Source organism: Gossypium hirsutum, chromosome A07 (assembly GCF_007990345.1).
Source record: "Gossypium hirsutum isolate 1008001.06 chromosome A07, Gossypium_hirsutum_v2.1, whole genome shotgun sequence".
NCBI classification, from domain to species: Eukaryota; Viridiplantae; Streptophyta; class Magnoliopsida; order Malvales; family Malvaceae; genus Gossypium; species Gossypium hirsutum.
The window spans coordinates 2,632,188-2,648,176 of NC_053430.1; the positions used below are offsets into that span (position 1 = coordinate 2,632,188).

The 15,989-nt window shown below is 30.2% G+C and overlaps 1 protein-coding gene across 1 annotated transcript; it reads left to right on the forward strand.

Moving 5' to 3' along the window:
* The first annotated feature begins 5,062 nt into the window (after positions 1–5,062).
* On the forward strand, positions 5,063–6,314 carry LOC107929905 (MLP-like protein 28). The gene is made up of 2 exons (XM_016861434.2): positions 5,063–5,323; positions 5,826–6,314. Exons 1-2 carry the CDS (start codon positions 5,134–5,136, stop codon positions 6,089–6,091), a joined length of 456 nt encoding a protein of 151 aa, XP_016716923.1. The 5' UTR covers positions 5,063–5,133; the 3' UTR covers positions 6,092–6,314.
* The last annotated feature ends 9,675 nt before the right edge of the window (positions 6,315–15,989 follow it).

The following is a 15,989-nucleotide window of genomic DNA, read 5'->3' on the forward strand; positions in this document are numbered from 1 at the left end:
TGTCCTCTTTATTATATCATTGATTCAATAGGTTCTTTTAGTGCAAACTAGTTTTAATTTCTTGAGTTTTCTTCTTTCAACCATATGCTTCATTACATTGCAGCCATGATAGTAGGTATCGTTCCGGTATAATTGTATTAGTCCGTGTATATACATTTTGGTTTTAAATCATTAGTAACTAGTATAAACTTCATTTCGATCAATATTGTCTTGTACCGGTGAGTGGTTCATACCGATTGGTACAAGTTTTTAATGTTTTAAATTGACTTTTTACTTTTTATCCTTATTTTTTATTATTTCATTTAAATTAAAATATAATCATTTGATTAAGTTTAGTATATTAAATTATTATATTCAAAAATAATTTATATATCTATGAAAATTATTCAAAAAGCACTGACAAATTTAGAAATATATTGATATCAATACATACTAATACCTAATTTCATTTTTGTGATTGTCTATTTTGATTACAACCTCACATGGTTTGGTTTTGGTTTGGTTTGGTTTTATGAACAAATTATTCATAGTTCTATTTAGTACTAGTGTATCCTTTTCTTTTCTTTTTTCTTTTTTGTTAGTGATTAGGTATTAATTGAAATTATGGTAAATTTCACTATTAGTTATTTAATTAAATTAAGAGTAAGTTTTTATTTTGGTCATTTGATAGTCACCCATATTTTAGTTGGTATAATAATTTTAGTACTCAATTTTTATGTTAATTTGCCCCTAATTGTATATAAGATGATAAAAATTGAAAAAATAGATAAAGTGAAAATATGAGTGATCAAATTATAGTTTTTTAATTAAGTAATCGAAATGAAAACTACGCATAATTTAACTAATAGTGTAGTTTAAATGGTGATACTCAGCTTATAAGTATTAAAACTTAAAAATCCTAAAGCATAAACGTTTGGTATCTGTCGTCAGCCTTCATTTCTACTTTCAATCTTTGGTGGAGAGTGGTGGGGATTGGGGATCGATCAACGGTGTTGATTGGATGAGCAATGTCCTCAGCTTTTTGGCCAATGCTAATGGATTGGATTCTCTAAGTGGTCTGATTAATAAAACAGAATACAACTTCTAATTAAAAAGGAAATTGAGTTTCCATATATTATTAAAACTTTGGTGGATCAAACAATTTTTTCTACCATTAATTTAATTGCCACATTTCATGTTTTATTTATTTAAAGTTGGGAGTAAATTTAAATTTTTTAATTATTTCTATTATATAAAATACTTTTAACTACTAAATAAATATTAATATAAATTATATTTTAAATCTATATGATAAAAATATTGGATCAATTCAAAATTTTATATGTACCAATAAATTTAACAATTAAATTCACCATAGATTTTTGACGAATTAGTCATTGTAACATGACATGTAGGATGTAGTCTATAATGTTAATTAATCAATTAAAGCCTTTCATGAAGCAGTTAATTACCCCTTTTCAGAATGCACTCATTCAAGGTGGAGACATCATGGATAACGTGCTGCTCGGGAGTGAACTAATCTATACCATCAAGTGAAAGAAGACAGGGAAGGGTATTCGAAATAGACGTGTAGTCGCATAAGTCGGGATTTCTTGCTTTGTGTAATGGAAATCATGGGATTTAACAAGCATTGGTAGCAGCTTGTCCACCAGTGCATTAGTTCAGTAACATATCAAGTCCTCATTAATGGTAGTCGTACGGAGCCTTTTGTCCCTAGTAGAGGCCTACGTTAGGGAGATCCCTTTTGTCAAAATATACTTCTTTATTGCTCTTAAAAGCTGGATTGAGCAAGTGATACGGGGTACTTGTATCGCAAGGACATGTCCTCCCGTCTCCCATCTCCTATTTGCAAATGATGAATACTTGTTCTTTAATGCTATTACATATTCTTGTTAGGGCATTATGCGTGTTCTTACACAGTATTGTAATCTCTTTAGACTGTCAAATACTATAGGCTTGTATCTATCTTTGAATTTTTAAATTTTCAACATAATTATGTTAATTGTCTATATCGCATTGCTATTATGTTCAATTATCTATTCCTTTACAAAAGAATGTAATTAAGGATATATTTTCTACTGTTGTTAAATTACAGTATCACTTTATCTTTTCTTATCATGACAATTTCATATTTGGCTACATTATTTATTTTTTGGTATCTAAAAAATTAATTTCAGAATCACTAAATATATGAAACCATACATAGTGTCTTTTTCATCGAATAAGTAGTTATAAAGAGATTTAGAATCTCTCGGTGAAATTAAAAGGTAAATTTGCTATCTGTCATACCTTTCGTCAGATGATCCACAAACTTCAGACTAAGCTTGCAGGATGGGAAGCCAAGTGACTGTCTCTATGGGGAAGATATAATCTTATAAAATTTGCGTTGTCATCTATTCCTCTATATGTCATGTCTTGCTTTAAACAAGTGGAAATTACACGTCAACTTGGAAAAAATTATGCTCCCCTGTTGAACAACGTGGGTTAGGTGTCCATGGTACCGAGCTCTTAAATGAAGCTCTTCTCTGCAAGAAAGCTTGGAGAATGCTAATAGAACAGGAGAACTTTACCTAAAGCATCTTATTTCGGAAATATTGTCACGATCAACATTTTCTTGATTTGCCTCTCTGGCAATCTGACTCTTGGTTTTGGAACAACCTTCCATGCGGACGTGATATTTGTAAAAGGGAAAGGGAAAATGTTGTTATTCTATCCAATTCTTTTGTTCACCAAACTAATCCCAATTATTTGCCCTATAGTACTACTTGTCACAGATGCATAGACTCTAATAATCAAATGTGGGATATGTTGGGTATGGGTCCCACTATGTGGGAAAAACCCATATTTTCTACCACAATGTTTTGCCTTCTTTTTGGTTTTGTCAAAAGCCAATTTTTTTGGCCTTTTAACGTGGGAGTGGGCAGCATTCTTAATTGAGAGCAAAAAAATTCTCAATTACATCCAGAGAGAAACAGAGAGTGAGATTGAAGTAGAAAAATCAGTTTTTCAAGCTTGGTGCAGCAGTGATCAACTCCTCGATCGAAGGTCCATCCGTGGTTCGATTGAGCTGATTTTTTGACAGCAGCTAGGTGATAAGGTGTTCTTGACTTTGTTCGGTCGGATTTTTCATCCGAGACTTGTAGCGTCGGAAATACCCATTTTTCAGCAGCTACGTTTTTGGTGATGTTCTCTCATTTTTCTCTCTTTTGCTAAAGATTACATATTGTTAGCCTTGTCGGAGTTGAATGCTTGTTGTAGGCTTGATATTGTGATATTGTAGTCGAACATTTGATGATAGTAGAGCTCTTTATCGGACTCTAAAGTCCCGTGGTTTTTACCCTTAATTTAGAGGGATTTTCCACGTAAAAATATCGGTGTCTCTATTTATTTTTGTTGTGGTTGCATTAGTTGATTTGTGGTTGATTAAGGTTGCTAGAGAACATATCTTGTGCTATTGTGCTTGCCATAATTTTTGACAGGAGTTATAAGGAGAGAAAGAACACCGGTTGTGCTTTCGCTTTGTTTCGGTTGTTCGGTTTCTTCCCAACAGGATACACTCTAAGAGTTGTGTTCACGGGGGTTTTCCATGGTTGGAGGTAAGGATAAATTTGTCTGGAAATACAATCATAGCGGTAATTTTTCTGTTAAAAGTGCTTATGACTAGCTACGGACCATTCCCTCATTCCTTACCTACCAACCAACACCGCAATTGGAGAAAGCTATGGCAATTGAGATTACCATATTAAGTTCTAATATTTGTTTGGAAGTTGTTAAATAATTGTTTGCCCTTGTATGTTGAACTCAAAAAGCAAGGCATTGCTGAAAATGATATCTGCCCCATGTGCCAAAGGGAATCTGAGTCAGTGAACCATTTGTTCAAAGAGTGTTCTTTCGCGAAGGCTATTTGGTTTGGAAGGCACATGAATTTTAGACTCGACACCATTGAAGAAGCTAGTATCTAACTATGGCTGTACCAAATATTGAATACGATATTCCACCAGGACTCGACGAATCAGGCATTTTCTTTCTTATATTGCTCCAAACGTTTGGACTATCTGGAAAAGTCGAATTGTATGTGTTTTTCGCACACAAAACCTTCTCCAGTGAAGTGTATTCTTCAGGCTAACTATTTTGCCATTTATATCTTGAGAGCTTTTCAGGAAGAATCTACCGTCCAACATGACCACTGCACTGTCTACTCACTACGATGTCAGGCATCTGGTATTGAGGAGGCATTCCAATCATAGTACTGGCCTAACTGGTGGTGCAGCCCTAGCCATGGATGCCAAAGGCAGTCAAATAATCATATGGAGGACGATTAAAGGAGACTCAAAACTACATTGTCGACTGTTATTGGTATGTTCTATCTTATTTCGCTTTCATAATCTCAGTATCATGTGTTGGTGTTGCAAGACTCCTAATAAGCAGTGGAAAGCAAATTTTCACAATCATGTCAGCACTAACCGGAGGTTGGAACCGTTACGATCTGACATACAACACCTCCAACAGGGGATGACTATACTTTTTCTACTAAATCGCCATCATCTACAACATCTGGTAGAAAATATGGTGACCAAAGCAGCGGAGTCCTGGATTACCTTTTAGCTGGCCATAGCTTATTGATTGATATGATAATGATATTAGATTTATTTAAAATTTATCTGCATGAAAAGTATAATTATATCAAAAATTTTTACACCGATATAATTGAAAATATGGGAGGATAAAGAATTAAAATACATAAAGCATTGTTGACAATATTCTCCATCAACCAAAGTTGTAATAATATATGGAAAGCTATCGCACTCAATTTCCCTTTGAATTAGAAGTTCTATTCTGTTTTATTAATCAACTTGGTAGACCAATTAGAGATTCCAATCCATTAGCATTGGTGAAAAAGCTGTGGACATTGGTCCATAATTTTCATCGAATCAATACACTTGATCGATCCCCAGTTCCCCACCACTAACCAGTTTGTCTAATATTTGATAACTTAAGTGCAAACATATTTTTGTTCTCTTTAGGGACCGGAAGGGTTCCCATCATCCTTCTATATAAGGCACTCGACCAGACACAACGATTCTGCATTCAAGTCCTCTCAGTTATATTCTTAGTCTCTTACGAAGTGAAACTATGGCTCAACTTAAGAAGATGGATTGCGAAATAGTGATCAAGACACCAGCTGATAAGTTCTACAATACCTTCAGGACCAAATCCCATTTGATACCAAAGATGTCCAACGGATTAATGATAGATGGCAAACTTCTTCAAGGTGATTGGAATACTGTCGGCTGTGTCAGGCTTTGGTCTTATGTTTCCGAAGGTAAATACCATCAAATATATAGCTCACACAATCACGTATATAAATATGCTTTTCCTCGTGTATTAGGAATCCGATTATATTTAGTCCATTATACTAAAAAAAGGCAAACTAGTACGTTAGATCAAAGAGCAAATAAATCATTTTTGTTAAATTTTTCATCCATTTTTGTTGTAAAAACTGACGTAGCTAATGAAATAATTAGACAATGACACATGATATGCCATAAGTACTTTATACTAATGTACAAAAATCAATTTTTAACAGTAAAAATAGATGAAATATTTAACGGAAGAACTAATTTGTTTCTTTAATCTAACGTAAAAGGATTAATTTGTCCATTTTTTTAATAAAAGAAACAAAATAAAATCTGACTCCTAATACATAAACCTCTAAAATACTTTTGCACTCTTTCCACACAATTTGAAGCATATGATATATATGTAGTAACATATACTTCTTGTATGGCTAATTAAGAAGTATGGCTAATTAATGCGTGTTGTAGGTAAGTCTGAGATGGTTAAAGAGATACTTGAGAACGTTGACGACGAAAACAAGACAATGGTTTTCAAAGTGGTGGAGGGTCAAATCTTGAACTATTATAAGAGTTGGAGGAGCATCTTTAACATCACGCCCATGGGTGAGGGGAGCTTGGTGAAATGGACTATGGAATTCGAAAAGCAAAACGAGAACATCCCTGATCCGGACAAGTACATCAGCTACATGATGTGCTTGACCAAGAATATCGATGCTTATCTTCTTAATGCCTAATCAAGTTCAGTTTTGGAAAGGAAATATTGACAATAACTATTGTATGGTATTGAAATTAAGTATGAATCCTTAAATTAAAAAAAAGACATATTAATGAGTACCTGATGATGTATATGCGTCATTGTGAACTAAATAATACTAAGGTCTTAATTACATGTAAAATAAAATCACTTTTGATCGTTATGTATATGTATTATTAATAAAATAGGATTCATTCTCCTCCTATGGACACCCTGTTTGGGGTTCAACATGCCACTGGCACTTCATTGCTAGCCATCCAGAGATCGATTTTTTAAAGAGTTTAGAAGAACAATATTATTATAAATAAATGTTCCAACAACTATAAAGTAAAATTAAATTAATATCATCATAATTAAGCTAGGAATCTAAAAAATTTAGACTAAAACACATACATAAAAATAGCATAGACAATCTAACACATAGACAAGTAGCCAAAGGGGTCTGACTAAACGGGAGAATTGACTTTTAGGCCTTTTCAGAAATTAAAACATTAAATTTAAGGTGTTTTAGCCTTTCGTTAAACAGAACAATGCTTTTCTTGGTCGTATGATAAATTAATAAATTAATTTAAGATTTTTTAACATATATATTCTTTTGTCTTTCAAGTTGATTCCAAATACAATTCGTTCTACGTATTTGCTAAGCTCCTGTAGAACACTTCACTAATATTATGTAGATTCTTATACTCTTTCATAGAAATTATAATAAAATAAAATATCGTAATCATTTGCGTATACATATTTTTAATCTTCGTTGTTGGATATATCATATTCATGTTTATTATAACAATAGTAAGTTAGAAAGGATGACGACGATGATGGCCAACACCATAGATGGTGTGAAAAATCAGATTCACACAATAGATGATTGTAGAGCCATAAAGGTGTTGGTTTGTTTAAGTTTAGAGGGTGCTTTTACACAGTGTAGCTATGTAGACTTTCCTTTGCCTTGCTCTTTTTTGGAGAAGGAAATATTTATATGTGAAACTGGATTGAAAAAATTATTTAATGGGATATATATTGAGATGTTTATTTTGGGAAATAAAAAAAATCGAGTTGGATCGAATTATAAAATATTGATTTAAAAGTCTAAAAAGTATTTGTAATTGAACTCGATGTGGGAGACGCCCAAAAGCCCTTCATGTTAATGAGGGGGTGACAAACCTTAGTATTATTAACTAGGGTTGTTGTCCCTTATACTCCTAAATAGGTCAGGAGTTCATTTTTCTAGTTGAAATAAACTTTTATAATTTAACAAGGGTCCTACCTCCTCTCTTTATAAATAAATGGCATCAGTAGAGCTATTGACGTAATTTTAAGATATTATTACTTTTCCTAAAAATAAAGATAACTTATTCTCAACTATTGAACCTATTTGTCGGAATAACAATTCTGCCGATATCTATTTGAGAGGAGATTTTTCGGTTTTACACTTAAACAAAGAAAATTATTTTTAGTTCTGTGTTATGATTCGAAGTGTTCAAGTCTACACTCGAAGTAGTTCATGCTATTTTGTTTTCACACTTAAAATTTCGGGTTATTCTTTCAAATTTGAAGTTCGATTTAATATTTGAGAAGTTTTGGGCAAAAATAATAGTCTAAAAATAACATTTAAATAAAAAAATTAGACTCATTTAAAATATGAATCAAATTTAGGCTTCAACAGTTAAATCTCCAAACATGGCCCGGCCTTGCCCATTTATAATATTATATAATTTATATAACATAAAAACAAAATCTATAATAATCTATAATATTATAAATTAAATATTATAAAACATGTTATGTTTTCTATGTTTAAAATTTTAATAAAATAAAAACTTATAAATATTAAGTTAATTATTTTTATTTTTAAAATGTGATAGAGCTTAAAATTATATTCGATTAGCTAGCTATTTACAAATTCGGATAAGTTTAGATAAAATTGGAGGCCATATTTTGGCCTAGGCCAAGCTTGGGCAATCGTAAATTATGCTAATACCATACAATGATCTAATTAGGCACATGAACACTTCTATTCTGAAACAAATGAAATAAAGAATACCACAAATACATATTTAAATTATAAATTTCATTGTTGCGAATAAACCTGATTAAGCAACGAACAAATAAAATAACAAAATAATTGAAAAGATCGAACACAAATATTTTATTTAGAAAAACCTTTTCGAAGAGGATAAAATACCACGTGTAAAGATAAATTCACTATAATAGCAAAAATGAAGAGTATAAAGATGGACATAAAACTAAATCCGGAAAACCCAAAAAATAAGAACCTTCAAAACGTAAATACAAGATTCTCTGAAAGCTTGAAAAAACTAATACCTAAATGTGTACTGGGTTTTTCTCTCTAAGGTTGTAAAAGGAGGATAATTTCGTAGGTCAAATAATATTAAAATAATCTACACTAATCGGAGTTCGACTGAAACAAATAATCAGAGTTTAATCAGGAGAAGAAAACAGAGAAAATTGCTTGACACGTCGCCACGCCGTGAAGTAGAATTCGCATTGTTAGGACGAGGTGGCGTTGCGTCATCGGGACGACAGTCTTCTTCTTGTCATGAAGTCGACAACTCATCGGGACGAGGAGTTCCATCTTGTTGCGATGTCACTATCTGATTGTGTCTTAATTTGACTGAAATGCGAGGCATACTCCACATTCATCCCTATACTTTATGAAAATTGATAAGTTAGTCATTGTACTTTAACTTCTGAAATTTTAATCATTGTACATTACAAAAATTGAGAAGTTAATCCAATTGTTAGTAAATTTAGAGGTGGCTAAGGCCTTGACAAATAAGGGGTTGGAAGATTCAACCATCACAGTACTTAGATGAGCTTAAAGGATTATGTGTTATCAAGGATAGTGGAAGGTCAGATATGTGCCCAGAGAGAGAAATCCGCAATTTGCAGATCGTTTGGCTAAGCTCTGCCTAGTTTAGATGTCAAGCTTACAAATTTTCGATGTGCCACCTAACGAGGTGCTTCTAAACAATTGATTTGATGTAAATTATTTTATTTTTCACTAAAAAAATAAACAACTAATTTTTGCTTATTTGTTATATATAAATTGTTGCATTATTAATTTTCATTCATTCAAACTTTTAATTTTCAAGTCAACAATTTAATGATAAAGTTTAATAGTAGTACCTAATTGAAATAACTTTTCAATTTTCATATTAAATTTCAATAAAATAATATAATGGGTAAATTTGATAAAATAATATTATATGAAATTTAGAAATTAGAATTAGACAAAAAAAAAATAATTGACGTTCAAACAGCAGACAGCGGGCTTAAGAAATTTAAAAAGAATAAAATCAAATCAAAGACTTAAATTATAGAAAATGTAGCATACGTTGGAAAACTAATGAAAGAACATGACCTTAAAATGAACCCTAAATGTTGAAATGGTAAACGTCAAAGACGAAGCATTTGAGATTCTCTATATTGACCATTTTGTATAATAAATCAAAGTTTTGCATGATTCCACCCAAAACAATTTAAAATTAAATAAATAAATACTCATCTATTTTCTTTTTAATTATCATCTTTGTTTAATGGAATCATCTATTTTCAATAAGGCTGTCCGTTTCATTGACTTGAATTTGGCTCGGAATTGGACTAATTTATCATAATAACTTTATCACATCAAAACTATGGGAATCAATAATATTCAAACCTTAGAAGCCATATATTCATAATCAAATGTTTTGTTTTCTTTTGTTTTATGGTAGGTGATCTTTCGAACAAATAGTTTTTTCGGGTTTATTTATGAATTTCATCTTTATACTTCGTGAAGTTTGGAAAGTTGGCTTTTCTACTTTAATTTATAATAAATTCATATTTGTACTTTACGAAAATTGAGAAGTTAGTCCAATTAGGTAACATTTTTAATCGTTGTCGACCTAAAAGTCTATAGTTTTACTAGTTTATGTGACACTTCATACTCGACCAAATTATCGATCCAAATATAGGATATCACATTTGTTGCCGGAGTAACTCATAGTAACTTAGTTTATTTATTTAATAAATGAACTTTAAAATACAAACATAATAAATCTCATTCATTTTCAAATTTTATATACAAACATGTATAGGATATGATTTTACTAGTAACATACATTCAAATAAATAATGTATAATTTCAATTAAATCATATGTACATGTTCAATGAATGTCAAATGATCTCATTATAAACAATTCAAGATTAAATGAGGTCAAATATGGAGTTAAGACTCAAATCTAACTCAAATTAACAAATTTTAGCAGGGTGTTTCGAAACAATAGAGGTCTTGTCTCGAGACATAACTCCCATGTTCAGACCCTTAATTTCGATGTTTACATTTTTTGTCTCAAGACAATGTCCCTTATAGTCTCAAGACAACAATCCCCTGTTTTGATATTTTAGGTTTGATGTTTGGCTATCTCAAGACTTGAAATAGGGTAAATCTATTTTAACTTCGATGTGATCTTATCTCGAGACAAATGTCAAGCTGTCTCAAGACTAAAACCAACTTGTCTCGAGACTTATAAGGTCAATCTTGAGACTTGGATTAGGCAATGCCCCAAATGATTAAATTTATACTTGATGTCTCGAGACACTAATATTCATTATCAACCTCCATGTTTTTATCCTTTACAAATAAGCCCCTAATTACACCTATTAACTATAATTTCTAAGCTTGATTCAAGCTTAATTTAATACTTTTTACTACAATTGTAATATATTCTATTATAATCTTAATTAATATCAACATGCATAAATTTGAGCTATTAGTATCAAATTTTATAAAGATTTTCAATTATGGAAATTCAACCAAAACATCAACAATTCATTAATCTAAGGATTGGAATTGAACCAACTAGCATCATTACTTAATAGTCCAACTAAAATTAAAAGAAAATATCACCTTAATTAACAATGCAATGGACGGCAATGGTGAAATGAAGAACCCAATTTTCTTTCTTTGTTTCTTCTGTAGTCGAATGTAGGAGAAAGGATGGGAGGAAAATCAGTCCTCTCTTTCATCCCACAATCACATTAACATGCTAACTTTAATTAACTATATTATTTTATTTTATTTATTAATCATTAAATCTAATGGTTACTATTGAATATGGTAAAGATAAAAGGAGAGTAATGGCTATGATCAAGCCATCCCATTATCTTATTTTCAAAGTTGGCTTAATAGCAATTAAGGGCCTCAATTATTTCCTTCATCAAGTTTCACTCTTTATAACACCTTGCAAGTTAGTGTTTGTTCTATAATTAACAACCGATTTAATTTAATTCCACATTAAAGTTGGACCCTGAAGTTTCGTATTCAACACATATTTATTCGGTTCAATTTTTCGACTAATCCGATTTAATTAAAATCGACATTGAACCGGGTTCTTTTGATACTGACAAAAATCGGGTCGTTACAGTTTATATGGAAGGATTAGTAAATATCGAGAGTTTAACCATTTATATGCAGCAAATTAGGAAAAATTTGCAATTCAAGATCATGTGTTTACCAACAAATAGGCTAATTTTCCTCAATTACTCTGAAGTACAAGGAACGAATTCTGACAAATTAGAGGGACTAATTAATTTCCTAGACCTTTTAAAGTAGAAAGATGAAATTAAGAATTAGACAAAAAAAAATGAATGAATATATGCAAATCTTTTATATTAGGTTAAAATATGCTCTAAGTTCCTGTATTTTTTGTACATTTTTGATTCAGTCCCTTTCAATAATTTAGTGCCTCTACTTTTTCAATTTAAAAATGCAAGTTTAATTGTTAACACCATTAATTTTTTTTTAAATTCAAGTTTATTGCAATGTTGTATTTTTAATTACATGACTACCAAGTGAGTATTTTTTTTTATTTCGAAATGTTATACCAATAAATTTAACAGAAAAATTTTAATGGTGTTAGCAATTGAACTTGAACTTTGAAATCTAAAAAGTAGAGAGACTAAATTTCTAAGAATAAAAGTATAATGACTAAATTTCAAATTTATAAAAAGTAAGGACTTGTAGCATATTTTAACCTTTATAGTATTATAAATATATGGGTTGACTCAATTATGAATATAATAACCTCTTTTCTTTGTGCCTGTTCTCTTAAATTATAGCTAGTTGCTGAAAGAGGATCAGAAATCAAAATGTTAAAATGTGAATATCATTGAAATGAAATGACAGGGTAATACATTTCTTAATGAAAATTGATAAATTCATATAAATAATATTAAATAAACTCAAATTATGAATTTGATCCCTTTATTATACGAAAACATAAAAGTTAATCACTATATTTTAATTTATTAGACATGAAAACTAAGAAGTTACCAAGGGCAAATCCAAGGCACAGGTGGTGGTCTTGGTCCTAAAAATGATGAAATTGCTTCTAAGTCCATTGAAATATTATAAATGTTAAAATTGTGTAACCTGAATCTTTGTTAAAGAAAATATAGTAGTAAAGCAAGGGGATCTGTGTACGAACCATGTAGCACAAGTAGAATTTGTATAGAACTACACTTCGTCTATTTAACATTGATTAGAATAAGGGTTTTTCAGCCTTTAAATAGATGTAGTAAAAAGTCCTCTTGTATTATTCAATTTTCAACATTAGTGAATTTCTTCTCTTCTACTCGTAGTTTTTTCCTAAAAAAGTTTCCACGTAAAATCTGTGTGTTTTTATTTTTCTTTATTTTTACAATCTTTCTATTGCCAAACGACATCTATTTTAACAATAAAATTATAAATTAGTATAATAATAAAATTTTCTTTTGACCTCCCCCTAAAACTTTTTCTACCTTCGTCCCTAGAAGTTAATTTAATTGGGTAACACTATTAACTCTTAACATTAAACCATTGACCCGAAAACAAACAAAAAAAATAATCAACATTTTTTATGCTTGGCTTTGTTAAAAATAAACAGTTCTAACAGTTTACATGTAATATATTAAGGAAAAAATTGATAAATTAAGTTCATATATTTATCAATAAATAAATTAACTTTCAATTTTTTGTAAAAAATATAGAATGATCAAATTCTGATAAATTAAAATTGAGAAATCAACTCGTGAGTTTTCTTATATATATATATATATATATATATATAAGAATATTTTATTATACTCATGTTGTTGGAAGATAATAAAAAAGCATATGTAAGTACAATCAGATTGAATAAGTAATTGGGATTGAAAATCTTGTTTGTCCATATGTTAAAGATTTCATCAAATTTTAAATGTTGCATATATTCCCTTATTGATTAAGCTTTAGACATGTTTTTTAAATAGTACACTAATTGAGGATTAAATTAAATTATCTTTGTCCCAAGTGAAGAAGGGAGAGAGAAGCAATGGTGCCTATCCAATGGTGCTGATATGCTTGTCTTGTTAAATACTTTTAAACAAGGAATATTCATTTACATGTAATGACACCAAGATATAGTTAAAAGACATTATGATAAAAATTGTCTGAAAGTGCAATGTGCAAACATTAGAGGGAACAAAATGTCTGCCCACCTTTGAGGGCCTTTCTGTTTTACTTAATCCCCTCATGTAAAGAAAAATAAAATCTTTATAATAAACTTTTTTCAAAGAATTTTGAATCCTTTTTAGCATTTCTTTTATAGGGGCAAAGAGAAAACTAGAATTGATTTTTATTATTATATTAAATTATAATTTTGCAATTCAAAGGTGTATATAAAGATATTATTTCAATTTTTTCGTAAATAATCACCCGAAAAATGATAAAATTATATTTTAACTCTTTAAATTACCTTCTTAAAAAATTTCTAAATTTACCTCTATCTTAAATAAATTCATGAATCAATTTAACCAAGCTTTTTAAGTTGTATTGAACAAGCAGATAGTCAAAACTGGGGTAGTTTTGATGGTGACAAGTTGAGACAAGATTAATTGCATTCACCCAGGGTGTATATCTTAGGGTTTCCAAATTAGCCCACTGTTGGTTTTTTCTGCTAATTAGCACCCTTTACTGCAGCAGATTTGTGGATCTGTTGAAAAAAATGTTGACAGTAGAGGCCCCGGGGGGAAAATGCCTTTATCATATAATAATATAATGAGGTTGGCAAGGTTCTCATTTCACATTATATAATACATATGTATGTATGTGTTTGCTTTAAGAGAAAGGTTGTTTATTTTTAGAAAGAAAAAGTGGAAAATTGGAAAAAAGAAATATAGAAAAATAAATGTTTAAAAGTAGAAAAGCTTTTAGTATTTAGGTTTTTTTTTTTTTTTCAATAACGTGTTGACAATTACTAGGTTATATGATATATCATGCGTAAATTATCTTATAGATTAGTCCCATTAGATATATTTCGATTTTAGTTTTAGAGTTGATGCAATTATAAATTAATATAATGATAAATTTACATTCTGGTCCCTCAAAAATTGATTATCCATTTTTGGGTGGTTTAGTTTTGAAATGGAAAGATGGTAGAGAAAAGGCAAATGGGTTGTAAGAAAGTCAGATGCATGGATGGAAAAAGAGAAATAAAAAACGTTAGAACTTCATTAAATTATGGATCATTTGAGGGTTGGAGAAAAATGTGGATAGATTTTAAATGGTAAAAACAGGGGTGAAGATTCAACATATGAAAAGGTTTAATGATAATAAAATAATTAAATTGTAAATGGAATGATAATAATGGAGGAAAGAAATAAGAAAGCTGACAAGTACAACAACACACAATCACATTACCAAAAACTATAATAGAGAATAAGTTATGAGGGGGGAGAAAGAGATATTATGGTTACTGTAAGAAGAGAATACGTTTACAGCAAATGCATGATGAGGTTTGAACAGGCCAAAACCAAACCCATGCAACTTTCGTGACCACTCAAACAGCAAAAAACAGGCAGACATGATGATGGAATCACCCTCACACCCATGCCCACCCTCCCCTTTCCTTTGCATTTTCACTCTTTTATTTCAATCCCCCCCCAAACAAATTTTTTTTTTTTGCAAATACCCCCACTTTTTTTCTCTCTCACACAAATTTCTCATATTAAACATTAGCAGTTAACACGGTGAGGCCAAAAAATTATTTTTTTGGAGGACAAAATATAATTTTACCATTATACTAACTTATTATTTAACAAAATTTAAATGTCCTCTATACCAAAATCATCATTTCGGTGGGGGTAGAGCCACGGCCATTACCCGCCATTCGTCTTCGTCTATGATAGTTAACATATTTATATATAAATAATTATCTTATCCCTCGTCAATGAAGTTAAGAAACTTCATAAATTGGATTAGAAAGCTGTCATTTATCTGTATATTCAGGAATGATGCCAAAATAATTTTTGTGAGAATTAAAATTAAATTATAAATTTTTGGATACTCAATATGTAATTTTATTGTGTTACTATTTATAATTTTATAATTTTTAAAATGAACTAATTTACTCTTTTCTAAAGAGAATGGATGGGGTGAGGCTAGCGTCACCGTGATTATACTATAAGAACACATGACAATTTCTTAATGTTATTTGTGAAAATTTTAACTCCACCATAATAGTCCTATATGTAGGTGAAGGATGAACATCAGTCTCCTTGGTTCCTTAGAATATTAAGAGAAGATAATTGTTGGTGGAAAAAAAATTTGATAAAATTACATTTTAACATGTAAAAAAATTTATAATTCAATTTCATCTTTTATATATATATATTTATTTGGTGAAACTAAATATCAATCAAATAAACTATTAAATTTATAAGTGTAATCAAAGAATCAATTAATTTTTATGTGAATTTTTAATATATATGTATATGTATAGGTAGGAATAATCTAGCAATGGGATTAAGTTTAGAAAGTTGAAAGGGTATGGTTAAGAGAAGAAAGAAAGTTAGC